The 27,391-nt window shown below is 41.7% G+C and overlaps 5 protein-coding genes across 7 annotated transcripts; 2 read left to right on the forward strand and 3 right to left on the reverse strand.

Annotated features, from left to right (window-relative positions):
- Positions 1 to 317: 317 nt before the first annotated feature.
- Positions 318 to 5,139, reverse strand: mfsd1l (major facilitator superfamily domain containing 1-like). The gene is made up of 13 exons (XM_063892564.1): positions 4,843 to 5,139; positions 4,040 to 4,140; positions 3,789 to 3,898; positions 3,643 to 3,698; positions 3,417 to 3,560; positions 3,165 to 3,323; positions 2,947 to 3,062; positions 2,725 to 2,825; positions 2,412 to 2,523; positions 2,183 to 2,320; positions 1,753 to 1,892; positions 1,562 to 1,673; positions 318 to 1,454 (listed from the first exon to the last, which is right to left on the reverse strand). Exons 1-13 carry the CDS (start codon positions 4,862 to 4,864, stop codon positions 1,308 to 1,310), a joined length of 1,458 nt encoding a protein of 485 aa, XP_063748634.1. The 5' UTR covers positions 4,865 to 5,139; the 3' UTR covers positions 318 to 1,307.
- A 680-nt stretch (positions 5,140 to 5,819) lies between these two features.
- Positions 5,820 to 9,628, forward strand: LOC134870447 (probable crossover junction endonuclease EME2). Of its 3 annotated transcripts, none has more exons than XM_063892612.1 (8): positions 5,820 to 7,018; positions 7,336 to 7,457; positions 7,546 to 7,632; positions 7,718 to 7,842; positions 7,997 to 8,063; positions 8,219 to 8,334; positions 8,414 to 8,603; positions 9,181 to 9,628. In XM_063892612.1, the coding sequence occupies exons 1-8, from the start codon at positions 5,905 to 5,907 to the stop codon at positions 9,334 to 9,336; spliced, it is 1,977 nt and encodes a 658-aa protein (XP_063748682.1). In that variant the 5' UTR covers positions 5,820 to 5,904; the 3' UTR covers positions 9,337 to 9,628. The 3 variants fall into 3 exon arrangements, 2 of the variants coding, with proteins under 2 accessions (XP_063748682.1, XP_063748683.1); XM_063892613.1 differs by having other exon boundaries at positions 5,820 to 6,949; XR_010166562.1 differs by lacking the exon at positions 9,181 to 9,628 and having other exon boundaries at positions 7,997 to 8,134; positions 8,414 to 8,488.
- Positions 9,629 to 9,631: 3 nt separating this feature from the next.
- On the reverse strand, positions 9,632 to 16,052 carry LOC134870448 (SPRY domain-containing SOCS box protein 3-like). Its single transcript, XM_063892614.1, has 8 exons — positions 15,919 to 16,052; positions 15,107 to 15,215; positions 12,938 to 13,073; positions 12,287 to 12,467; positions 11,430 to 11,617; positions 11,194 to 11,296; positions 10,895 to 11,020; positions 9,632 to 10,784 (listed from the first exon to the last, which is right to left on the reverse strand). The coding sequence occupies exons 2-8, from the start codon at positions 15,145 to 15,147 to the stop codon at positions 10,252 to 10,254; spliced, it is 1,308 nt and encodes a 435-aa protein (XP_063748684.1). The 5' UTR covers positions 15,148 to 15,215; positions 15,919 to 16,052; the 3' UTR covers positions 9,632 to 10,251.
- On the forward strand, positions 15,330 to 18,104 carry nubp2 (nucleotide binding protein 2 (MinD homolog, E. coli)). Its single transcript, XM_063892615.1, has 7 exons — positions 15,330 to 15,532; positions 15,972 to 16,087; positions 16,267 to 16,465; positions 16,586 to 16,740; positions 16,924 to 17,034; positions 17,234 to 17,303; positions 17,816 to 18,104. Exons 1-7 carry the CDS (start codon positions 15,517 to 15,519, stop codon positions 17,953 to 17,955), a joined length of 807 nt encoding a protein of 268 aa, XP_063748685.1. The 5' UTR covers positions 15,330 to 15,516; the 3' UTR covers positions 17,956 to 18,104.
- Positions 18,105 to 18,788: 684 nt separating this feature from the next.
- On the reverse strand, positions 18,789 to 26,206 carry atp6v0cb (ATPase H+ transporting V0 subunit cb). Its single transcript, XM_063892616.1, has 3 exons — positions 25,935 to 26,206; positions 20,769 to 20,952; positions 18,789 to 19,828 (listed from the first exon to the last, which is right to left on the reverse strand). Exons 1-3 carry the CDS (start codon positions 26,005 to 26,007, stop codon positions 19,624 to 19,626), a joined length of 462 nt encoding a protein of 153 aa, XP_063748686.1. The 5' UTR covers positions 26,008 to 26,206; the 3' UTR covers positions 18,789 to 19,623.
- Between the last annotated feature and the right edge of the window lie 1,185 nt (positions 26,207 to 27,391).

The following is a 27,391-nucleotide window of genomic DNA, read 5'->3' on the forward strand; positions in this document are numbered from 1 at the left end:
TTGCCTTATTTGCCTTTAGCTATTTTTAAATAGCCTACATTCTTGCAGTTGTTGACAGGAGGAGAGATGAAGGAATGCTAGCTCTCCCCAAATACCCACCATGACTTACCAAAGGGTTTCTGATAAACTAACGATTAACAATTGAGGTTATTATGATTACTACATGAGCGTCAGTGCATCAGATATGTAAACAGCTCCACCTACTGACCATAATGTGCAAAGAAAAGAGAGCTTTGCAGAGTATTTAGGAGGAATTACACTGGTGATGCTTGTCAAGGCTATATGCAAGCTACGATTGTAAGGAATAGATAAGAAGATGAAGAAGATTCAACTTTATTGTCATTGCACAGAGTACAAGTACTAGGACAACAAAATGCGGTCTCTGCATTTGACCCATCCTAGTGTTAGGAGCAGTGGGCTGCCATTATGTACGGCGCCCGGGGAGCAGTGTAGGTAACCAGTGTCTTGCTCAGGGACACCACGGTGGCACTTGGTCTTTCGGGGACTTGAACTGGTGACCTTCCAGTTCCCAGGCCAACCCCCTATGGACTTCGCACCACCGCCAGATAATGCAACATGCTTAGTTTGGTGCATAGCAGGAAGTATACAGCGGGTTTTTTTAAAACGTTTAACTGAAAACAAAGCTATGAGCAAACAAAAACACTACAGTGGCGAGCTAGAAAGTAAAATAATGAGCTGTAACCCATTATAAAACTTAACCCAGCCAATAAGTAGATATCAAATGTTTATTTTTTTTATTAGACGTAACAGCGATATCGCTTGAAAAAAGGTTTTGAACAGCCCTTTTGCTGTTATGGCAACGTAAAATAAATCAAAATCCCTTCTTTTAAAGGACAAGATAAAATCTACAACTATACAATTACAGAGGAGGTACAAATATTTCAATTTTTCATCAGAAAGTCATTAAAAAAGTGAGTTATTGACATGCATGGTAACTTGACATTAAAATGAGCTAGTTATCTCGGGAACGTTCACATTGTCACATATGGCTGTACAGTCGATAGCTTAAGTTTAAAAATGAGGTGATTTTTTAATTACCTGTAAAACTGACAAATCAGCAATACCTAGTTTACATTTAATAAAATGTATTGACACTATTTAGTTTTAAATAACACTGTAAAAACAAGGTTTCATTTATTTTCTTTGATTAAATGCTTCCATAAACCACTGAAACGCCCAGAGACCGTGTGGAGAAGAGGTGTGGTTTTCACTGAGGTGTGCAATAAAACAATTTAAAAAGTGGGTCATTTAAAAAATGCATATAAAAAAGGGAAATGTTCAAAAATCTATGAGTTGATAGAAGGAGATCCAACCACCTCGCCTCCTTCTTCCTCCTCCTCGCCTTGCTCCTCTTCTCCCTGGGTGAGCGGCTCTCTGTCGGACTCTCTCTCCGCCTGCTCCGACTTCTTGGTTGTCTTGTTCAGGGTCCCGCCCTGCAGGTAAACAAATATTAACTGAGCACACTGTATCCTGTGGTGGAGTTACCTGACTATACACACACAGTACAAAAAGGAAACAGTAAACAGGCTGTGTGTCTCACCTGTCTGCGGTCGACAACGTTGAGCAGCACTGAGGTGACGATGCAGCCGATGGTGTTGGCCAACATGAAGATCATCATCCTCTGCCAGCGCCATAACGGAATTTTAGTTTCACTGGAAAGGAAAACAGCAGCTAAGTTAAAATGCAGAAAGGTGGTCTACCAATATGATCCTAATCTTAAGTAATTCCTACCTCGAGTTGGAGCCCAAAATCTGCCCAACGACCAGATTGGACACACCAATCCCGACCATCTGTACGGAGGTGGCCAGACCCATGGCTGTTCCCAGGGTCGCCTGAGGCACCACGAGGGGGATGGACGGCCACATACTGGCCTGGAAAACAACACAGACTGTCATTCATTTTTTGTTATTGAGTAAGTTATTTTAGCTTAGTCCTTTTTTTGTTCTTCTGTGTTTTCCTTCATAAGTCGAGCAAAGTACAATGTATTAGCCACCGGCTTTTTCACCTCTCTTTTTTATTTCATGGATTTTATAAAGACATGCGTGTGCGAAAAAACTAACTAAACCTGGGATTCACCAAAGTTTTGAATCAATACAAATTGATCTGCCTTAGAGAGAGTGGTCTTTTTAAATGTTAAACGATGGTTTTGAGTTCAACTCACAGCAGCGAATGAGTAGGTGACTCCGAGCCATATGGTGGAGACGAGAGGAGGGACAAAGGTGAAGGCCAGCAGTCCGAACACAGGCAGTGTGAAGATGGCACAGGCCACTGCAAAAATGCCCCGCAGACCCACACAATCCTGGAAGAAAAACAGAAGAGACGTGTTACACCAGCCTTTTGTTTTGCTTTCTATGACATACTTGTAACAAGTTAAGATTACAGATACTTACAATGAGAATGCCCACAATGGCGGAGAGGACCAGTGAGCTGTCATAAACAGCACCGGCGATATAGGCCGCCTCCTTCTGACTGTAGCCATCGTACTTATCCTGAATGAATTTACTGGACAGATAGAAACACAGCTGCATGTTAAAATAAATAATGATGTAAGAGCAAATGCACAAGGTTCATTTTTAAATAATTTATTTAAATATTCAGCATTCAACAGCAATCTTATCCTTGAAACAACACTGAGCATATTGGCATTCAAAACCCATTTTTAATCTGAGAAACATATATGTGTGTATGTGTTGATATCTGTACCTGGCATCTGCAATGAACGGGAAGATGCCATTGTAGAAGAACATGATGGTGAGAACCAGCAGCCAATATCTGAGTGACAGGAGCTTCACATCCTGAATCCTCTACACAGACACACAAATTAATTAGGAGTTAATGAACATTCAAACAAAAGAACTACAGCACCCTCGCACTTTATGAATGGTGATGGAAACAGGTTTCTAATTAAAAACATATTGTTCGTACCACTTTGCGGGACTCCTCTTGGATGGCGCCATCAAGTCCCAGCTGCTTCATTCCGATCTTGTCAAGGCTGCTGACAAGGATCGCGGAAACAAAGCCCAGCAAACAAAGGAGTGTACCTAGAAAGCATCATGAGAAAATACTCTTACTTAAGCACTGTATTATTATTCACTCAGGCCATAAACATGGTGTTTCTATCCACTTGTTTTATTAGTACCTACCACCCCAGAGTGTCCACTGCATGCCATATTTTTCCTCAAACTTCTGTGTGAGGAAGAAGTTCAGGACTGAGCCGAGGCGAGAGAAAGCCAGCGTCAGACCGAACGCCAAGGCCAGCTCCTTCCCTTTGAACCAGAAGGCTGTGATGCGGTTCTGAACAACTGATAAAGATCAAAAAAGCTGTTTAATAAGAACACTCCTCTGAGCTGACACCACAACAAATATGTATGTGACTTTAGGAAAAGGGGCCTTACTGCTCAAAGATCCATTTCCTGATCCAAACACCAGTCGGCCTGTGAGCATCAGTGGCAGCAGATAGGGGGTTCCCTTGAAGTGGGAACCCAATGCAAACAACGACGACCCCAAAACACACAGGAAAGAGAACAGAAACACTCCAACTGCAGAGAAAAGGAAAGAGGAATCAATTCGCCAGGAGTTACCATGAATCAGTTGCTTGCTATTAAGATATCATTGACTTACAGCGGTTTCCTAGTTTGTCAATCATGAAGCCGGCCATGATCACCACTACTGCATTCCTGTTGATAGGAGATAAATTAATCCATTGAAGTTTTCTGATAAGACACTCAGCAGTATTAACAGTAGGGTCAATGTGCGTGTGAACTTACGTCCAAGCATAGATGGCATAAAGAAGATTGTACTGCTGAGGGTTCATCCCCAGTCCCACCACACAGTCCACTGTGCCATTGATCACCGTCACATTGGAACATGTCAGGTTCTGTCAGATGAGAGGCAGCCAGTGATTCATTTATCATCTAGGACAGACTTTGGAATTATGACAGCAAACCACAATGAGGCTGTTGAGTTAATTTGGGGAAATCTTTTTACAATGATGAGATCTTTAAGACCACTTTCTTACCCCTTGAAACTGATCCTGCAAAACACTGGGGATGTCGAAGCAGAAGTAGGAGCCAAATGTCAGAAGACAGTTGAAAAACAGCACCAAAAAGCGGTAATACGCTGTAAAAAACAAAACAAACATAAATAGTGTATTATTGTTATTATTATTGTTATTGTATTATAAAAGTAAAATTTCAGTTGCAATGAAAGCGAATGCAAGATGATGGTTTACATTTTCTTGAATCCTCAATTGAATTTATTACAGAGGAAAATATTCCATAAAAATATGCGAATACACTGAATAAAAATCTCATACTAATTATAGGTTTTAACACAACGCTTTTGAAAATGATTAAAGACCCCCTCCAGACGTATTTTAAAATACTTTGTTTTAAATAAGAGTCCAATTTTTCACAGAAAAAAGGGAATCACCATCTAAAAAAATATATCATGCACAGAAAAGGATTCACAATCACATTTTTTAGATATGGAAGTGGACTTTTAAGAAAACCTGGTTCTGTACAATTCATTTAACTCAGCCCAGTTGGGAATTTAGTGTTTACTTCATGTTTGTGTGTAAATAAAACTGCAGCTCAAGCTTTTAAGTAGCTTAGTTTTTGAAATATACCCATGATGACACAAAACATTTTTGCTGACCTCACGGTTTTGGCTATACTTCCAGTTTAATCACATGAGCTTTTAGTAGGAACTGCTGAGTTGTTGTTTCGGTGGCCGAAAGGGAGGGTTACGACAGAAGTCTGGTCATTGGGTTATCCTAAATGTGGATATTTTGGGGGGAAATAAAACTATAGACACACGTACCTTTCTCCGCCGGCTGCGTCATGGTGAACAAAAAGGAAAATGGCTATTAAATGAAACTTCCAAATCACATTCTTTAGTGTTGTTTACATGAGCAGCAGGTTAGCGAGCTTTAAACCTCTTCTTCTTTGAATTCAGCAGACTCTGTGATGGCGTGCTGCTGCCCTCTACTGTTCGGTAAATGTATATATTTGATACAGTCCAAAACTGCGAAGCTATAACACCAGTTTCCTTGTCCAGATATCCAGTTGGTGTAATGTTCACAGAGTAAAAACAGCTACTCTGGTTGCTCAACCTCCTGCCATGAAGAGAGAAGCCTAATTCTTGCACAGGATGAGGATAAGTCTCCACATGTCATCAGGGTGTTTCCCAATCAGAGCCAGCCCCCTCTTTAGCATACAATGCCCCATCCTAAAGTACTGTGATTCTTTGCATATCCCTTTGTACATTTTGCACATTTTTGCCCCAAACTAGCTCTGTTTAGACTGCACAGCTCTCCCACTTTTATTCGATAGCTTTTCTAAGTGAGTTGTCCCACACATTTTTTCCTTTTGAAATGTTTCACTTTCTTGAACATCAATTAACACTTTTTGTTTGTAAAAAAACAAATCCCTCTTTCGTCTTACATCTTTTATCTCTAATTAAAATGGGAGATTGTTCAAATCTTAAACCTTAATAGATAAACCTCAAGCATCAAATGAACTACTATTGGCTACTACTTTTGTCTGACTCGGTATAAAAACTGCAGTAATTATATCTAATAAAGTATATATTCACGATATATATTAAACGACTATCGTATTGATCAGTGTGTCTTGAGATTTAATCCAATCAAACTAACAACTTTTTATGTATCCACCATAGACAGCTGGTACCTCTCCTGTCTTTCGTTGTTTTTAACCAGAGACAAAATGCTTTAAAAAAAAACTAGAATAAATGAATCGCGTTTTCTGTCTTTTGTCCTTCAGCGTACACCGTCGAGGTGAATTGTTGTGCAACTGGAAGGGGTTTAATAATGCGTTCGGTGAGTTTAGGAGATTTTTGATTATGTTTTAAACATGCAAAATGTCTGTGTTGCGCAGAGCTAAAACATGGGAAGTATCTGACTCTGAGGAAAGTGACACTGAAAGAAAACCTGATGTAAACCTCGAGAGAGAAGAGAGATGTCAAACAATAACAGTGAGCACCGAGGAGGCTCCAGACATCAAGTGCAACACCCTCCAAACTTCACCCATAAAAACTGAGCCCCGTCAAACTGCTGCTTTGCCTCCTCCACGACAACATGCAACCCCGAGTCCCGCAAGAAAACGCCGCAGCAAAGAGGAGGTGGAGGCGGACAGAGAGGCAGCCAGGGAGAAGAGGGAGACCAGGGAGAAGGTGAGGACAGCCAGGGCCCGGGAGAAGGTGGAGAAGGAGCAGGAGCAACAGAGGAGGAGAGAGGTAAACCTCGAGAGAGAAGAGAGATGTCAAACGATAACAGTGAGCACCGAGGAGGCTCCAGACATCAAGTGCAACACCCTCCAAACTTCACCCATAAAAACTGAGCCCCGTCAAACTGCTGCTTTGTCTCCTCCACGACAACATGCAACCCCGAGTCCCGCAAGAAAACGCAGCAGCAAAGAGGAGGTGGAGGCGGACAGAGAGGCAGCCAGGGAGAAGAGGGAGGCCAGGGAGAAGGTGAGGACAGCCAGGGCCCGGGAGAAGGTGGAGAAGGAGCAGGAGCAACAGAGGAGGAGAGAGGTAAACCTCGAGAGAGAAGAGAGATGTCAAACAATAACAGTGAGCACCGAGGAGGCTCCAGACATCAAGTGCAACACCCTCCAAACTTCACCCATAAAAACTGAGACCCGTCAAACTGCTGCTTTGTCTCCTCCACGACAACATGCAACCCCGAGTCCCGCAAGAAAACGCCGCAGCAAAGAGGAGGTGGAGGCGGACAGAGAGGCAGCCAGGGAGAAGAGGGAGGCCAGGGAGGAGGTGAGGACAGCCAGGGCCCGGGAGAACGTGGAGAAGAAGCAGGAGCAACAGAGGAGGAGAGAGGCGGCCGAGAACCTGAAGAGTCTCCGGCCCGAGAACTGCCTCAAGAGTCTGACTGTCCGCATAGATCCAGGTACACCGTGCTGCCTTCAGGTGCTGTGGTTACTTCTTCCATCGGTAATATTGGGACTGAATAACAACAGTGAGGAAAGTTTGATAGCTTTTTTAATTGATGCTATAACATACACATTTCAATTCTTATAGATAGAATTGGAGGATGAAACTGAATTTTCATTTAGTTTGTGTCAGTTTAGCTCGTTATCATCTACTTTAAGATGATCTGTGGACTCTAAGTAATCTAGTACTGGCTAATGAATAAGTGTTGTTATTTTCAACCTACAAGCATTAAAGTGTGAGCCAACAAGGACCACTTAAAGTCATCTGACCATGTAATTATTTCCACAAAGACAACAGGCTAAAATGCTGATATGCCGTAACCTTGTGTGTGCTTTATTCCAGCACTTCTGCAAGAGGGTGGCTCTGACATCTTGCTGGACGCCTTGGCTACTTTTGATTGGAGGTTCAGCATTGAGGGCCAGCAGCTCCCACACAGCATCACCTGGACCAGAGATCTACCTCAGGTTACCACCCTGTCTCCGTTTGCACTTACATATTCGTACTGTCTCTCTGCTTTCTTCAGTGGGATCATAACTGTTGTGTCTTTAACAGGGAGAAGACAGCTTAGTGGAGGAGGAGCAAGTGGTTCTGGTGCTGGGTCTGACGGACTTCATGGACATGGTGGTCTCTGTGAAGAAAGTAAGCAACATTTGAAGTTGAAATATTTAACTTTGATGGCAACCTTCATGCTGGCCCTCTGCTATATTATTTGTTGTCCCTGCAGATGCTAGACAGTGACGGGGAGCAGACAGGGGCGGGGTCTTTCCTTACTCCTATTTTAGAGTGTCTCAACAGGGGCACCAAAAAGGTGGTTACCCTCTTAGTGACAGACCCTCAGCAGGATTACAGGTAAGTGTATGTTAATGTGACCTCTTATAGACAGACACAATCATTTACCTTCCTATATGCTAATTGTATTATTCTCTGGTGAGATAACATATATATTCTGTGTTGGCTTTCATGTACAGATTGCACATTTAATTACTGGATTTCTTGCTAACAGAGCTGATGCTTTCCCTTTGGAGACTCTACAATCCAAACTGGGGATGGAGAACGTGGACGTGGAGGAGGTCAATTTACTTTAAATCTGAAAAGTCAATCTTGCATGTTATTTTTGCAACCTAGTTGTATATTTTAGAAGGTAAACATTTGCTAAAATGTACACATGACTGATCTACATGTTCCTACACACTGCACACTTCACACTGCTTTTATTTTTCTCCAGGTTCTCGTGTACCTGCAGCTCTGCAAGAACATCTCTCTGGTGTTCCTTGATGGCTGGCAGGAGGTCACTGACCATGTGTGTGCTGTCACCAAGGCCTTATCAAAACGCCCTTTCAAGTAGGCAGCCACTCGAGTCATTGCCACAATAACAGAGAAGGGACATTTCCCTGTCCTCACCTAGAAGATGTATTTCCAGACTGCTGACGGAGCAAGCTGAGCTGCCCTTCTGTGTGGACGGTTCCTGGGCCAGCGGGGTCCGGGTGGAGAGGGACGGCTCGGGGCTGATCCAGGTGTGGAGCAGGCAGATCCAGCAGCTGAACAGAGTCAGCCCGGCCGTGGCCTCCACTGTAATAGCTGCCTACCCGTCTCCTCAGCTGCTGCTGCAGGTACTGTACAGCTGCCTCAGGATGGTGCTGTAGAGCTCAGTGCATAGAGCACGATGCCAACACTTGACCAAATACTTACAATTTAATGAATGTAATTAGATCATAGACTTTAAACTAATAATACATCCACAAAACCATTATTTATACATTCAATTATCACCTTGCGTTATCTGGAATTGTTGCAGAAATAGTTTCTTGCATGATGGAAAAAGAATCCAAAAACTTGATGATTTGAAGTAAAAAATAAAAGGGAAAGCAAAACTAGATCAAAACCTCCTTTTGTGACTCTCACACAACTTGTAAAGTCCAACTCCCTTTTCCGGTCGCATGCTCACCTCTTTCCAAACAGTCATTTTATTTAAAGCTATATTATTTAAAACATTTAGTCTTATGTTTGCGCAGGTGCATCTTGCCTGTGGACCAAATTATTTTAAATAGTAAGGTTTTTAGCTAAATGTGTTTGAAAGTAGTGAGGATGAGTGGATAAATGACATTTGGATTATAATGCAACGTTGTGTATATATCTTAATACTAAAAATCAATTAACAAAAAAACAAATAAATTCTGTTGTTTTTAGACGTACCAGAGCTTGGATTCAGAGGCAGCCAGGAAGAGTCTGCTGGCTGTTCTCTTGGTGAAGAGTGGTGGTAAAGAGAGACGTATCGGGCCGGAGATATCAGCCAGAGTTTACCGCTGCTTCACAGCCCAGAACCCCCAGCTGGTCCTGGACTGATCCGACCACTTGAAAACTTCAGCGAGGATTAAATCCGGCTCTGATTTCACTTTGTCACCACTTGGCTGCTAATTTGTTAATGTTGATGTTTACAATCTAAAAATATGCCTTAGATATCATATGCACCTTATTATTTTTACATGTCATGAGATCTAAGCAATATTATGTTTCGTAAAATGTGGAAGAAAATAATGTGTAACATTGTTCTGTTTACATGAAAGATGTACTATCAGAGGGACATACATGACTATGTGTTTTGTTTGTGTGAAATGGCAGATAAAATGAGCTGCAACCAAACGGTATTGTTGTTTTAATTTAAAATACTTTCCTGGGTAAGAAAGTTAATAAACAAACTGTAAATAGAAAAGCAAATCCTTTTGTAAAGCAAGAAAACAACCACCATTGGTATTCAATCAAAATGCTCATAGATACAAAACACATTTACAAAAAGTCATTTCCACAGTATCAAAAAGCTGTTTCCCGGGAGTAATCCCCGGAGAATAACAAGTGTACACTTTCACATTATTCCCAGTCAGATGGTAAAACTTTGGGCCTTCCATATAGTAACTTCTGAATATTATAAATATGTATTATTAATGATTATTATTATTCTAATAATTATTCGGAATATTCTTGTTATTAATCCAGGTATTATTATTATTATTACCACGTTTGCTAAAATGCAACTTAATGACCCCATAGGTCACTATCAAATCTCCATTTCTCACATTCACACTCAAAGTTGTTGAATGTCACATACTCTTAATAAAGAGGAGCAAAAATCCCCTCAAAAAGTAGAAATATTGGCTAAAAGATAAGGTTGCTCTTATCTCCATTATTTCCAACAGTGGAAGTTAATGGCAATCGTAGAATAGCTGTTCGCCAAACACTTAGAGATACGCTTGGGCTAACGGTTCATGTCCAGCGGCATCTTTTGCTTTGGTAATCCTCGGGTTCAGAGCAGCAACTGTCGTATTCGCTGCTGGGAGGAGTTGGAGGGCAGTGGCAAGTGCACGGCTGAGTTTGAGGTGATGTTTGACAGGAGCAGTGGTACGGGACTGTGTCAACAAAGGGGCTGGTGCAGGGGCTCGGGGAGGAGCAGGCACTCAGGGTGGAGACCGGCCTCGGGGTGGGGCTGGGAGGCAGGCTCATTTCTTCTTGGAAATCATCAAACAAGTCCTCGTTCTGCTCCGAGGCTTCGGGGCTGCTGCTGAGCGTGAAGACCCAGCCGAGCTGCAGGTGGAGCTGGGTGCGTAGGCCAGGGGGCAGATCCACAGCATTGAGGACGTCCGGGCAGCCAGGCAATATTTGGCGGAGCCGGGTGCAGCAAAGGTACTGCAGGGAGGTGGGTGTGTAGCAGGCACGGATCACCTTCATACTGCTTTTAGCTGCCGTGGAGCAAACCATGGGGTACAATTTCTTGTTCTGCAGCCTTGTGGAAGCAATACCTGTTGTAGAAGAAGAACATTTCAGGGGGAGAAACAAGGCAGTCGTAGCTAAATAGAAATGGTTCTGCGTATTATGTCACTAACTGCTTGAATTAGAGACAAACACACACCTATGCAGTGCCGATTCTTGTAGAAAGTCAGGGTGCCATGCCAGGTGTCAAGGTGCATTCCTATGATTGAGCCCTGGCCAAACCGAGAGGAGAACCTCACTTTGTCCCCTTTGTGCTGGAGGAAACCTTTGAACAAACACGATCAGAAACATTATTTAATTTTCCTAGGGGAAATATCTCTTTGGTGGAACTGCTCATTACTCAAATGGCAAAACTTGAAATGTAACAAGGGTCCAATATGTTAAAAGCACTGCAAAAGTGTATTTAAGTACAGAGCTTCCCTGTATTAACCCGCTCACCTGTGTAGGAGAGCCCCCAGCTATCTTCATCGTTTCCCAGCAGGCTGCCAAAGCTGAATTTGAACTTCTCCAGGTTCACCTCTGAAGTCCCAATGCCCACCATCTACACAGACAAAATGGTGACTATTTTTAGCTCTTCACTAGACGATATGACTGCAATAATCCTCCTCGTCCAAAGAGAGCTTGAGGCCACTTATGAAATGACTTTCACAATTATTCAAATGACCGCTACCCACCATATCAGTCCCATAGACGGGGGAGGTCATCTTCACTTCCCAGAAGTGTTGACCGTCTGCGAGCTCCTTGGCGCCGCGGATGGCCGCTGTGCCGCAGCTGTAATCTGTGTGAAAGCTCACCTTCCTGTTGTCACAGCTGAGGAAGGCTCCGGACGATTTGAAGTGCTCGTCCCATTTCCAGTGAAAACCTGGGAACACCAACAAATGAGCGTCTATAGTAGCTGGATAGTTAAAATTTCAGACTTCTAACAAATCAAAACCTGAAAACCACCTATTGTATTTGCTAAGGCCTTGGATTAGGAATGATTTGTAGACATTTTATATATTTGTTTTAAAGATTTTGTTATTACATTTCAGTTGCAAATATTTTTCTATTTATTGTTGTTTTATTCAATATTTTTCTAACTTTTAAAAAAATGTATTCAAATGCATTCAGTTTTATTTATCACTTACATTATTGTTTTTTTTAGGTTGTACAATGTAATCCTTTTTTGTAAATATTTGTATCATTCTACAACATGTATTTACTCTAAATTAGTGTTAACTATTAACTGAACTAATTGGTATTAAATAGTTGAATTCATTGTGTCTTTTTAGTGGGTTTTTATTCATTTTCCACTGGTGTTCTCTGTGTCTTATTATCACCTTCTAATCAGCTGTGAAGCACTTTATTAAAATAAAGATTGCTTAATTGATAAAACTATTTGATGGATAAGAAATATGTAGTGATATACTCACAAAAGCAAATAATAGTATTTGTATTTTTACGTACATAGAGTGAAGGTCTGCCCAGATTCAACACTAAATACACAGTTAACTCTGTTGTGTTCATTAGTGTATAACTGTAGTTTGCTCACCCCAATCCTCCTCCCCACAGAGGCAGTCACCGTTGACACTGAGGCCCGGGCTAAGCTCTTCCTGTCGGTCACACTGGCAGAAAGACTCCCCGATCACCGGTTCTATACCAGGCAAGGACACCACCTCCGACATGGCCGGAGAACTCTCCAGGTAATCCACTTCAGTCTCCACGTTGCTGATCTGATTGAGACAAACACCATCTTGTAATGCTGAGCACGTGGCCATGGTCCAGGGCTCAGTAAAGGGAAGAGGAATGAAGAGTGAAATGAGAAGCATGTTTCAAAGACTGAAAAGCATTTTCCCTAAAAGCTGTTTAAGGTTCCTATTGGTTACACAAGTCATGTGTGCTTGTATGTAACATTAGACCCCTTCCAAAAATACTAAGCCTGCTTTCCTTGCCTTTGAAGACCTGACTGTCTTACACAGCCATTTCAGAGAGGGGACAGTCCCAGTGGAAAACTACTGGCCATCAGGTGGAAATATGAGTTGTCATAAAGTCACACCAAACTAAACATTTCATATCCCATGGAAAGCGTCTCTATCCAGTAATAGCAATTAAACATATTATCTCAAACTTCTTTTAAAATTAAATATTTTTAGCAGCAGATCCATTTTCCTTTTGTTCCACTTTACATACCCTAATGTCTCACCTGTGTCGTCGCCTGGCCTTCCAATTCCCCTCGGTCTGACATCTGGATCACTGCCATGGCATCTGCCTCTTTCCGTGTTTCATTCCAGGCCGAATGGCGAGCCCGGCCGCTCCTGCATCTTCTCAGCATGACAGCTCTGTGGATCCGACAACTCTACAATCAGCTGCCATGTGTACAGTAAACCATGCCCCATGTTCTGTAAAGCTTTTTCTTTTTTAATATTACATTATATTTCATTTACCTGGAACTTTTATCCAAAGCAACTTACAAAAAGTGCATTTAACCATGAGGAAACACACTAAAAAATCTATAAATTCCTCCAAGTACATTAGCTTTCAATAAGCCAGGTCTATATCGGCAAAGATAGGATTTTCGTAGGAAGGTTTTCCGTCTATGTAGACTTTTTGATGTCCTGATATCAATAGGGAGCTTGTTCCACCATTTTGGATAGCAAACAGTGTGTATTTCTTTATTGAGTTCAAATATTGTCTTGACACGTGTATGTACAGGCTGTGTTTGAAGAACAAAGACAGAAATGACTTTCTGTTTCGGACTGAATAGCGCATTCTTGGAATTAACAGCACATAGATGAGGTCAACAACTACAGTAACAATATTTTTGTTGTTGATTAATGTGTTAATTTTCCTCTATTAAACAGAATATGGTAGGACTCAAATATATTACATTTACTGTCTTAAAGAATAAATTACACATTAAAAAAGCAGGAATTAGAAATATTTGCTTTTCTTTCTTAAAGAAATCAGTCAAACCAATTGATCAATTATTAATTGATAATATTAATTTGAATAGTCATCTATTATATGAGCTACTATATAGCTCGCCTATTTCTATCTGGCCCATATGCCACCGTTGGCAGCAGGAAGTGTTTCCATACACTTGTTTAACCTTTAAACCTAGCCCTCTGTTTTGCCACTGTGGCAGCACGCAGCTACCTTTCTCTGCAGATGAGGTCACCTGAACCTTGGGACGACAATGTGTCCGAGTCGTAAATCACAGATGGTAATATCTGTGTGTTTTCACAGCTGCTGTATTGACTATTACACACTTATGCAGCACTTCAATTAACCATAGTAGAGAAGTGTAGATAATAACATTACATTTTGAACGGACTTGTATTTACTGATATAAGAACTTTTTTTTTTAGGATAGCCACAACTTTAAGAAACTTTATTGTAAATGTATTTCAAAGTTTGATCCAGTGTGCAGCAGAACATGGAAAACTGATTCAAAAACATTGTTCTGCCTCTCTCCAGTGTGTATTAACGCAGTAAGGAATGGCACATGCATCATTCTTAGCTGATAACTAATTTCACCGGTTTATATTTCCAGATGTATTAACCCCAAACAAAAATGACTAATATGTTTATTAAAGAAAATGTTCAAATGTTTTTATACCCAGTAATCATTAAATGCAATTTCCTCAATTGTGGCGTTTTGGTTTTCTGAGTAGTATCCTTGTTTACATTAACCACATTTTAATGTAAGCTCTTTTATGGGTGCACAACTTTTTATTGTATGATAAGTATTTGTTTCGATACCATTATGACATTTAGTTGATCCTTTGAAGTTCACCAAAAGGTTCTTTTTAAAAAAAAAACTAAATGCATTGTCTAAACCTGATAGCATGTTGTGGTTCATGCCACCACTGAACACAGCAGCTGGTGACTGCTTTGCAAGCAGGTGCAGGAGATAACTGCCATTAATTTAGATTAGTTAGTCTGGAGCTAGTCTCACTTTAATTCGGCCTTACCCTACTTATGCACATGCAATGGCATTCTACAGAAGACAACCCACAGTAAGATTGCAAGCTAGTGTTTGCACGTTTCAGATATTAAAGTTTGCATGTTTCAGATATTAAAATGACTGAAAGTCACACCACTGTCCATGTATTGCCAATCCTTCCTGCTCAAAGATAGCAATCCACTCCAACTCAGTGCACTAACAGTGTCTCACATATTGACATTCTCACTGCAAGTCAAGATAATGGCACATCCGGATGTTTAAATACCAGCACATACTGTTTGTGTATTCTGTACCACTACATCTCATATTTTGCTGTTATGTATCTTCATCTGAACTCAGATAATAAAGTAAGTAAACCACAATACAGCATGAATACGTTCATTTTAGCAGCAGTTATGCTCTTACCTTGCAGTAGTCGTCCTACACACCGTATTGCAGTGGCTCATATGAATGCCAGTGTGTCTCTCAGTATCCTACAGTGTGACAGGTGCAGTTTACACTCTGTCCCACTTCGCTGCAAGCCAGAAGTAAACATTACTTCTCCACGCCCTCATCGTGTACTTATTGGATAAGACTCATGGAGGGAGGAGTTTATTTACATGTACTCATCTAACAATAAGCTGTATATTTGCATCCAGCGCAAATCGTTGTCACTTTCTAACCCTTCCACTGTGCTTCATGATGCGCACCGATAGCCCATTGGTGGTGTTGGAAAAGGGGCGGGACTTATCCCTAACAGCGAATGTGTGATTGGCTAGGTGTCACGGGGTTATACGGAAGCAGTTGAATTCTGTACATGCGTCAAAATCCAAAACATGGAACAAAATAATGGTAAGACAAAGTTCTCTGTCAAAAAAGTTCATCCGACGGTTGCAATCCTATTTGTAGGTTGTATCATTGTTCTTAGTTGATGGCAGCTCTCTGAAACTGCCTAGTGTTGTATATTACTTACCCATTTATAGCTTAGCTAACCGGCTAGTGGGAGCTAATTAGGAATCAGCCTACGTTTTAAATGTCCAGCTCTTTCAGCTGCTAAATGGGAGCTTACCGAAAGGCTTTTATATACTCAGTGAATCTATCGTTTTTACAAAAAGCTATTATATAGTTACTAATGTTAAGCATATCGAACTCTGACCTAGTTATGTTGAACTTCTGACCTCAGGTGATGAAACGTGCTCCCTTTCATACCTGCGATATAACTTTAGTACTAAACGTACCTGTATCTGCTGAGTTCATGATGAAATAAACATCATATTGCTTTTCATGGGAGACGGGGGCATGTCCCAGGTCCGGCATGTTGTATTGGTGCTGTCTGGGAAAGGAGGAGTGGGAAAGAGCACCATCACCACAGAGTTAGCTCTGGCTCTCAGGCATGCTGGCAACAAGGTGAGTTCAAAGACCTGCTGAGTGTATGTGCAGCAGAGTTACATTTAACACTGTACACGTGGTTGTGATGCAGGCACAAACACATTACTTTAGATATCATATTAAAAACTCTGTATTTTTGTTCAGAAAAATAGCAGCATAAGTAAATTGACTTACTAACATTACTCTGTGTTCATCAGGTTGGCATCCTGGATATTGACCTCTGTGGCCCCAGTATCCCCCGCATGTTGAATGTGGGACGGACTGACGTGCACCAGTGTGACTCAGGATGGGTGCCGGTCTACACTGATGCAGAAAAGAGCCTCGCCCTCATGTCCATCGGCTTTCTGCTGGAGGACCCAGATGAAGCAGTGGTATGGAGGGGGCCAAAGAAAACCGGTAAAATATTCTCGAGTTGCACTGTGTCTCAAGAACAAACGTGTGTGGCATGGTTTGAACACGGTTCTAACACCTTCTTCTGCCAATTTCCTCTCCTTCTCTGAATGTCCCATCTCACAGCTTTGATTGGCCAGTTTGTGTCGGATGTAGCGTGGGGAGAGCTGGATGTGCTGCTGATCGATACCCCGCCAGGCACGTCTGACGAGCATTTGGCGGTGTTGGACAACCTTAAAAAACACAGATTGGATGGAGCTGTTTTGGTCACCACTCCTCAGGTATCCTCTCGGCTCCAGAGATCTTTCTGTAAAAAATAGGAGTTCGAACACTGACAAATTTCACTTTGCAACGATATACAATGATATGGTTTTACATCTTTGTTTAAAAGTTCATTTAAAGAGTAGCTGGACTGGCCCTTTGGTCCAGTGATGATTATTCTTCCTGTTATGTGCTGGCTACAGGCAGTTTCTACAGGAGATGTGAGGAGAGAGATCACCTTCTGTAAGAAGACGGGTGTACGGATCCTGGGCATCATCGAGAACATGAGCGGATTTGTTTGTCCACACTGCTCAGTAAGTAAAACCTTCATACAATTCCGTAATGAAATATCAATAATTCGTATTAAAGTTGTAGTAACAGTAATGTGCATCAAAGTCAGACAATATAGGACAGAAAAAACATCTAGAATAAATTGCTGTTTCATCTTTTGTTTTATGTACTCAATCTCCACAAAAATAGTTGCATTACTATGTTTTTATTCTCTCTTTTCAGGAGTGCAGCAACATTTTCTCAAAAGGCGGAGGTGAAGAGTTAGCCAAGCTGACCGGGTCAATATTCCTCGGTGAGTCCAGTGGGGTTGAATGACATGTAATGTCAGCTTCCAGCCACAGGGTGTCACACCGTACTGTGACATCACTCATGCCCCATTCATGAATTCGAAGGCATTTTACATCCCTGTCATGCTGCTAAAATGGTCGATCGCGATTTCAGATTTACCAGCACATTTAAAAATACCTCAGCGAGGGCTTGATGCATGCTCATCAATAAGTCTGGATCAAATTAATAGATCATTTAAAGGTGGCCCTGAGGGATTATCGGCCTTGTATGCAGATCAATCTCTTGAGTAATGATGCAGCTAATTCAGCTCGCCCTGTGGCAAGCCAGCTGTGTCTGTGCTGCTTTACACAGGGAAGTATTTGATGAGTGAATATCCTTTAACATCCAGTTGACTCTATTTATCATTAATTAGTGGATCACTGGGGAATGGTACTTTCAGGTATAAGGTCTTTGTTCAACCAAATTGGGGCTATTAATTCATAATAAGGTCAAAAATAAGTACATTTTACATTTCAGGTTCTGTGCCCTTGGATCCTCTGCTCAGCACCAGCATAGAGGAGGGCAAAGACTTCCTGAAGTCATTTCCCGACAGCGCCACCTTCAGTGCCATCAGCAGCATCTCTCAGACTCTGCTCAGCAGCCTCCAAACATCTTGAACCAAGATTACTTTTGCTCCAAATTGTTTACGTTTGAACAGAGGCTCTGTAAAATGTACATTATAATACATGTTAGTGGTGGTGCGGATGATTTCCATGTTGCATTTTTGTGCTGTACAGTTTAACAATATTAAACTATTTACTAATGATCTGCTTCACTCTTTCCTTAAACTTTTTACACCTATTTAAAGTCAGTATCTGATAGCAGGCTTAGTGTGAAGTGTCAGGGCTAAGTTACATCTGTTGTGTTAACCACATTTGCAGTGTGACAGGAAGACATGTAATAATTGTGCATCTAAAAATGCATGGCAAGACATGCTTCCTGTTTAGGTGTTATTGTAAAATATACAGCACTGAAAACTCTGCATTATGCGTTTGAAGCGAGTCACATCTAAGTTGGAATCTTCTTTAATTCGATTGTGACACACATGTCGACACATCAGGATAACTTCAATACAGGATTGTAGATTGGCTCTTCAGTAAATGCGTCAGCAGCAGTTCCACTTTCAGAAAACAAACCCCAGATCAAATTGGACCGGTCCTTGCGTGAAACTAGGCCAAACTTTGAACGCTAATCTCACTGGATTCCTGCCGGATGCTACAAACATCACCAAGTCTCTTTGTGTCATTTCTTTTTCTTTAAAGAGGGAGTAGTTTATTTTGATCTGGATTAAATCTTCTGAAACTAGCCTGCTCTTCCGCTTCTTATCCAACAGCAACAAAACACTGAAACCCATGCAGGATCGTAATGGCTGGAATGTGGAAGAGATGGAGTTACAGCCACAGATGAGGAGGAGGCAGGAGGGAGGGGGTGAGTAAGATGGGAGATGAAATTTGGAAATTACACTTGTGAGACCCAACACGGGGCACACACACCTTTAATGCAAACAGCAGTACTACAGGAAAAACACTGAAGTTTGAGAATGTTTGCGTAATGATTAGAATACAGCTACACACAAAACTCCAACTTCACCAGCAACATACTAAAGGCAATCTTAATTATTAAACCAAGAGTTACATCCAGAAGGAATTCCAACCACTTATCACAACCCACAGTGCATTAAATCTATCTATGTAGATATTTATATATGTCTGTATATATGTATAATATATCCTGGGGAATTAAAGACTTTTGCTGCATTAAACAGTTAAATGAACAATTTCTTATAAATAAAATCAGTTGAAAAAAACAAAATCGTAAAGTCCATATACATTTCTCTTTACAAATAGATCCTCAGGATTAATGCAGAAATTGTGTCAACTCCCAGGTGTTTGCGGGAGGAGGAGGAGGAGAAGCTGTGCGGCCCTGTGGTCAGCTCTCTAAGACCGGAGAACAAGCTGCCTCGGCTTGCCTCAAGGCCTGAAATAAGTGGAGGGAAAAAAGGAATCTTCATCATACAATTTTGAAAACACACACACACACACACTCAAACACACGACAGACGAATCACTACATTGCGCATTTACAAGTTGACTATCAAATTGGGACAACTGTACACATTGTTGAGATAAGACCATATTTATGGAGCCATTTTAATTAGTTTTTTCCCCCGCCTTCACTTCTTTCATCTCGAGCGGCAGACATTTTTACAATTTTTTCCCGTTTTACACTTATTCTCCGGCAGCAACATAAAGGACAGATCTTTGTAGTGGAGATGTTTTGGGTGTTTATTTCGTGGAGAGGATCAGGGCGACGATGAGACCGTAGAGACCCAAGACCTCTGCGAAAATCAAGATGAGGATCATGCCCACGAAGAGCCTCGGCTGCTGAGCTGTTCCCCTCACGCCTGCGTCGCCCACGATGCCGATTGCGAAGCCTGCTGCCAGCCCGCTGAGGCCCACGCTCAGCCCCGCGCCCAGATGGAGGAAACTCCTGAACACACACACACACAGAAAAGTGTCGGTCAGCATGAGGGACGTTTGTGTGCCTGATATGCATTCTTGGAGCAAAAGGCAGGAGAGAAAACACTGATAAGGTGTTTAAGGTTTGTTTTAAACTAACCAGTCTGGTGCTTACATCATCTAATTTAACCTGATCCACCATGCTCTTGCTTTTAAATGCTCCCACCTTTTTAATAGATTAAAAAAAAGCTAATTTTTCTCCAAGACAGGAACATTTAAATGAATGCAGGGACAACTCATTGTAGATTTGCTAATATATTTATAAATTAAATACCAGTGACATTTAAAGAATTAAGCTTGAGTGATTGTCTTTTATAAAATCCTGCCTCTGTGCTAGGGCTGGGCAATATGACCAAAATCCATATTAAGATAGAGGTCATTCAAGTCACGATATAGCACGTTTATGGATTTCAATGAAAACATATCAATACAACAATATTTCTACATTAAATAACCCCACGGTGACACCTTTTTTTTTGCAGTGTGAAGCATTGCAAGGCGCGTTGCATTGGGAGACAGGAAATGTTTCCTAAGCATGCACAGTAATGTCACAATATTGAAATTACCGTCAGACTCGTTTACTTCCCTGGCTGAGTTCATTGTAAGAGTAAGAATATTTTATTGGTGCAACAGTTTGGCTGGAATTCATCTAAAAGACTATTATTGAGTGTAGTGGAGCTACAACAGGGCTACACAGATTAACTTGTGAGAAGGAGTGTTGTATTTGAATGTTTTCATCATGAAAAGCCTGACTAGAAGCAGAGTCACATCAGTACTGCTTTAGAATAAACATAATGGGACCTTCCTACTATATATTGTCTCAGAATAAAACATATGTCCTCTTATGAGACATCTCCCAAATGAAAAGGAAATGTATACAACACAAAGTGTGATTGGCCGGCTGCACTCACTTGTAGAGGGTGACCTTCTCTGAGATGTTGTTGGCAATCAGCACTGCTACTACCAGGCCGTAGATGGCTATGATACCAGCCATGACGACTGGGATGATGGACTTCATGATGAGCTCCGGCCTCATCACGGACATGGCGGCGATCCCTGTACCGCTCTTGGCTGTGCCATAGGCTGCTCCCAGGGCTGGATGGGGAAGAGAGGGCGAAAATTATTTTAGCTAAACAAACAAGATGGCAAACACTACGATGGAATGACAGAAACCAGAGGAAACAGCTGAATATTAAAGCAGAAGTAAATCAGAAATAAGCAGAATGACAACTGCTGGTTTCTGTTCCCCTTGAAAATCCAATATGGCTCCATGTGGGGAGTTTATAAACGGGGAAATAACCAAACCCTGTCGCAGACATATGCAACCAAAAATCTGCTTTTTATCTCATCTCCTCGTGCTTCAGCTCTTGTAATTTCAGAATGGACCCTGACAGGCTGCTGCAGGGTTGTAAATCACTCTCTGAATGAAAGGGCCTCATTCGGCTTAAGCTCGGGGACCTGCTGACATTATAAGAGCAGCAGGATGCCACATCCCGAGAGAGACGGCATCAGTACAGGAGAGGAAACCAGCAGGACACACACGGACATCTGCTGTGTGGCGTCTCCAGTCCACACTCTGGCAAACATCACTGTATTGTGTCGGGGAGAGGGGGGGGGGGGGGGGTTGGGGTAGCTTCATCAGCAAATCATCTACGTCAGACTGACTGAGGAGGAAGCATTTACGTCACACACAACTGGGTCGGACTTGCAGAAGGAGAGGTACGGAGGAAATCAATAATCTTTCAAATCAAATTAGTTAGAACCCAATATAGAAACGCAAGCACCAAAACCTGGGTATAATTCTGCACATCAAAATGAAATAGCTTCCAGGTGAGAAAAGTGAGTCAATCACATTTTACATACATCACAGATTTGCCTTCAATCTGATCAGCATGCATCACTTCCTAACCTTAGAGCCTCAATAAGGATTAGAAAAGCTCCTCGAAAACTAAACAAACCATAGAAAGCAAACACCAGAAGGCCAGGAACGGACCGACAATAAATGAGAATGTGTTTCTAACAAAGCCTGTCGGAGCAGGGCAGTGTCATGGATCAGAGACAGTCTGGTTGGACGAGATTTACCACGTCAGGAGTGTGTGTTTGTGTGAGAGCGTGTGTACTTTATCATACACAGCAGAAGCAAGACAAACAGCACTGACCAGAATCTAGTATCCAATATATTTGCATACATGCTGTGGCAGGTGTTCCCATTTCCAGCTGTGTTGAACATGTAATTATTGCAAAATATGTATCTTTATTGGTGCCGTTTTGTTCTCTTGATTCGACAAAACCTGTAAAAGCTAGTTGTTGCCTGAATGCAATTAGAAAACAGTTCTCAAAATGGCTGTCAGTAAATATTATGCAACTTGGTAAAACATCAACTATGCTGAGACGCCATACCATAAAGTCAGCAGAAACGCACCTTTATATTATTGTGCTAACCGTGTTATAATGTTGGTGTGTAACGAGGACCTGGCAAAAGAATCGTTTCCCCTTTCCATCGCCAACACACTGATGATTATTAAATATGAAAAGGCTCTGGAGATATAATCTTGGACAGCCCTGTGCATACAGCCTGAGGTGCCCGGCTCCTTGTTTACTCATTTTCTTGAGTCGGTGTTGAGCAACCCTGCAGACAGTTCTGGTCAACTCAAAGACTAGCTGTGAGGTTTTCTGGCAACAAAAAAAAAGGCAGACGGGAAGATGACGCGGGACAATCTTCAAATGAGCACATGGCAGCCAGCCACTGCCACGACAGATCAACAGACGATGCCGTCGATGCAAGGTGAAATCACTCCTGTCCGTCTGTAGAGATTTGTCCGGTTATAACTGGACACTGTTGTTGCAAGCACGGAAAAAACACAAAAAACATTCTGATTTCTGGGGAATGTCTTTGCTGGTGGACGAGGTTTTCTAACTCCATCACAAATTATACAGCACATCAAACAAAGGACACAAGCTCCACATTTCAAAGATAAAAAGCTGACCAAGAGAGAAGATGATACAATACCTAAAAACCATGTTCTAAAACACCCAAGCCATCCTCTGAACAGCTGACTCTCTTAACTATTCTACCACCAGCGTAACATGTTACCGTCTGTAACGTTATCCTCCGCTCTTTCTCTGTGAGCTTGGCGTCACTGAGGTGTGACAGGTGAGGGTTGGTAGAGAAACACCGGAAGCGTCAAACACTGCCATTCTGTCCTGATGATTAAAGGTTTGCTGTGTGGCGGGAGCGGCTTCTGCAGTGATGTGGAGGCACAACCTCTGGGTTTTAATCCTAATCCTTTCAGCTTAGGTAGAGAGCTTTTTCCCACATTTTCTTTTTTCCCTCCCTGCAGAATATTTCATGTATGGGATGCCTTGTGACGTCTTGTGATGTCAGAGCAGGAGGTGCCTCACAGCTAGGGATGATCTTGCATGCGATGGGCCCACGCAAAAAGACAGCAGAGCGCTCTGCTCTGCAAAATCAGGAAGGTCATAATGGTAAAGACTCTCTAAGAAAACGGCCTGCTTGCTGGACCACACAATGTGTAAAAATATATGAGGAAAGCAGAAATGATGAGACTTGCTGACTGATCTATTGCATCAGAGGCTGAGGGGAGTCAACATTATATGCTTCTAAAAAACTTACAGCTCTCCATTGAAGAGGTGTGTGTTCAAGAGAGATAGGGATATAGAATAAAAGGTCAAACAACTGAAAGTAACAAAAACCTACTCCGCGACAAATTATACATCACTGGGCTATCAAACAATTGCACAGGAAATTGAAAAAAGGTATACACTGCAAGGTAAGACACACCGTTGTCAGATGAAAGTGGAAAATGTGGACTATAAGCTAAGATAGTACTGAAACAGGTAGAGGAAACAGAGTAACTGCAGTAAAGCTATAATGGGAGTGGTGGTACTGTCGTCACGGTTGATGGCACCTTGTGATTGTCACCTGTTCTGAGTGAAGCATCACTAAACAGGCAGTCCTAAAGACAAGGACGCCATCTCAGGGCTACTGAATTGAAAGATCACCTTACACCAAAACGCCAGAGGAAATTATTACCTGACCCAGAACCTTAAAGTCTGACTTTTCAGCCACAGAATTTACTAAATTGAATTAGTCTTTATTTTTTAATATTTAACTGACAGATATGTTGTTAAGTGCAGCCTCCAGCTTGTGCTCACTAGGGTGACCAACACGACAGAGACAAAAGCTATGATGGATGATATTTCTGTCCATGACTCCACAAGACACTAAGATCCTTAATGCGGAAGTCTGACTGATCACGTGTCCCTGTCCTGCCTACCGCCACTACATCCTTCTTTGTGCCAGAATGATCCCCTCACTACTAGCTAATTCCCCAGCTGTCACTCCTTTACCGCCGGCTAGTCCTACTGCTAGCTAGCCTCAGGGGGCAAAAAACGACATGCTGCCCTTGCCTTTCACTACACATTAAACTTGAGTTATGACAGGGTTGGTTTGGCATGGAGCTGGTTATCATTTCGTTTTAGGGCTGGAAAAAATGCAATCGTGATGCCCTACCAACATTAACACTACAAACATCCGCTACTAGGTCTTCTTTTTTTATTTTTATGTCTGAAGTACTGTTAATCTCAAGCTTAAAATGTGTTAAAACCTTGCTTCCACTGATTATTAAATAGGCTTGTGGGTGAATTAATCTGTAATAACACAAAAAAAGAGGTAGGAACAGAATCTAAGGGATCACTCCAGCGGAAAAAGCTATTTCTAAATAGATTACAAAAGGCCTTACACAAAAGCCATTCTCTGGTGATGTTCCCTAATGAAAACCTATAAACTATTACCAACATAGATGACAGATTTGCCAAAAAGCCTCGAGCTGCAGCAGGTCAAGCCCTCTGCATCACGATCAATTAGCAGCTTGTTGATTTCCCATTCATCCTAGTCACGTGAGGGCATTTGCTATGATACAGCTTATCATTGGCCTGTAGCTTTTGAGTTAGATTAGAAGGGAAACAAATAAAAAGCAGAAGTGGATCTATAAAACAATGATGATCAATAATTAAAAACAAGACAGATTCAAAGTTCCCTTTCTGTGCCACTAAACAGTTCCTATTCAAACTGATTTCAAAACATTTTATAATGGTAAATTAAGCATATTTTCTGGTGTTGAATGCCGAATTGGTAACGTTTGACTTTATAGTAAGTGTTCACATGGTCAGATGGCAATTCCAAGAGAGAAGTATCATCATGTGATTATCATGTGACCTTGTGTCATTCCTTGAAGCAATAAGGAAGTTAACCAGCTGATTTCTGTTTCAATTTGAGTTGTAAAAAAAGCATTTTTTTCAAATTAAAAATAACTTGCACTAAATTAGATGCACACGACTGAATTGACAAATTGTGACAGAATGGCAAACCGTTTACCAAGATCGACGTAACTCCGAGTATTTCATACCATTGGTTAACGAATAGAACTTACTGTATTTAATCATATTGTATAAAACTAAATCCCTATTGCTTTTAACACCCTTAAGCCTTGCATGCAGTAGTGTGTCATGTGGCAGAAAGGTGGGATTTAACCTCACCTATAAACCTCCTGCTAAATGCAGAAAGCTAGAAAGTGCAGTCAAATGTATTAGGAATAAATGCAATACGAACAGTTATTGATCAGTTAGTATCATTCACCATGTTGTCCTGTCAAAATCAGGTCAATAATCTAACGTACAAAACCGAAGTATGCTAACATCAAAGCTAACATGTATTCGTCATCAGCTAGCTTGCCAACTAGCCGTCTGTCGTTGAAGCAGAAAAGCTAGCAGCGATAATTGCATTAACCAACTAAAACTTTCAAAACATTGGCAGGTTAACAATAAACCAAAGTCAGTTGCTGTCCCCAGCTAGCTGTTCTCTAAGGCTAAAATAAATGACAGCCCAAGAATAGCATTGCGACGTTAGCAAGGCTAGCGGGTGGCTTTAACAAGAACGCTTCCAAGACACGCACCACGGAAGACAACACAGAGCTGGGTAAAATGAAAAAAAGGTTAGCATATTGTGTAATTAACAACCTGGTTTAGTGTAAAATGTAAGATGTGATGATAATTACCGCTGAACACCATAGCCGCAGAGGCTCCCATCACTGCGAAGAACGGAGCGTATTCGGGACTTTCGGACGACATTCTTTCTCACTAAGTATATAAAAATAAACTAAATGTACAAAATCAATTATTAATGTCGACTCAAAAATGTACGGAACCAAACGAAGCCCACAGTCTTGAAATGAGACACAGACTACAGTACAAGGAGAGCCTAACTAGCAGTAAGTAAAGGGGGTAGTCACGACTCTTCTGATAAATACCCGGCGCAGCAGCACAAAATGGCGAGGCGGAAAATATCACCTGACTTGGCCGTACGGATAAAACCTATCATCGACTGGGTGTGGGGGGGGGCAAACCAAAACAAAGTTCGTTCATGATTTACTATGTCACACAACGCATTCACGAAATAAGAAATATGGGTTTAAAAATGTAATTGGTTTATTTTGTGCAAAGAAAGCGTTTTATAATTGTGTTTCCTTTTCTTTTGTTATAAAGGTCACCCCTATCGGGCATCACTTTGGTGTGCTCCGCTGCAGGTTTCCCCTTTGATATCTACGCATTCACCCTTCAGTAGCAGCAGGATGAAATGATGGGGAAAGTCAAGAGGGTGTGGAGAGACTGTTAGGTTAATGAACAAATGATGATGATGATTTATCATATATATCAGGGGGAAATCAATAAAATACATCATTTTTATTCACATGTCTTTTGTGTATTGGAAATCAGTTTGCTTGTTAAATAAATGACATGCTCCAAGAGCCACAATTGATCACAGTGAGCTCTCCAAGAACTAAGGTTCCTAATATTGCATATGTAAAAACATACATCTGCATTTTGCACCAGGACTCTACCATGCAGCTGAGGGTGGTTTACAGTCAGCTGTGATATGCAGCAGTGTAAAAGTGAGAGAATTTGAGGCTGAGTGTGTATGGTTTGTGGAGGGGGGAGGGACACAAGAATTCCCATTTCACTGTGTAGCTCCCAGCAAGAGCAGGCTCAGGGATCCAGAAAGAGGAGGGGGAGACATCATGGGAGATATGAAATGGGTGTGTGAGTCACGGAGAGCTTGTGCAGTCCCCATGCATCCCCCTCCTTCTCTTCCTCCATCCATCCATCCCTCCATTCTGCTCCCTCTGCATTGCCTTGTCTAGTCAGCACCAGAGAAGGACCCCTCCCCCTTCATCACTGTAAAGCTCCTTCACTCGTGATGCAATTTCTACACAGGCTTCTTTTCTATCAAGCACTTGACTTGGCCGGCGTCTTGCTCCGGCTGCCATATGCAAGGTTGCGTTATGCAACGAGCAAATATAATTTTGATGCACAGATGATGTGCAGCGATGCATGAATGACAAAAAGGTCACAATGACTGAGATGATTTCTACTGTGTGTTTTCTCGACTGACTGAGCTATCATTGATCCAGGACAGACTCTTTCAGATGGTAGGGGATGTAAGCATCTCTGTTTT

The sequence above is a fragment of the Eleginops maclovinus genome, chromosome 10 (assembly GCF_036324505.1).
Source record: "Eleginops maclovinus isolate JMC-PN-2008 ecotype Puerto Natales chromosome 10, JC_Emac_rtc_rv5, whole genome shotgun sequence".
Lineage (NCBI taxonomy): Eukaryota > Metazoa > Chordata > Actinopteri > Perciformes > Eleginopidae > Eleginops > Eleginops maclovinus.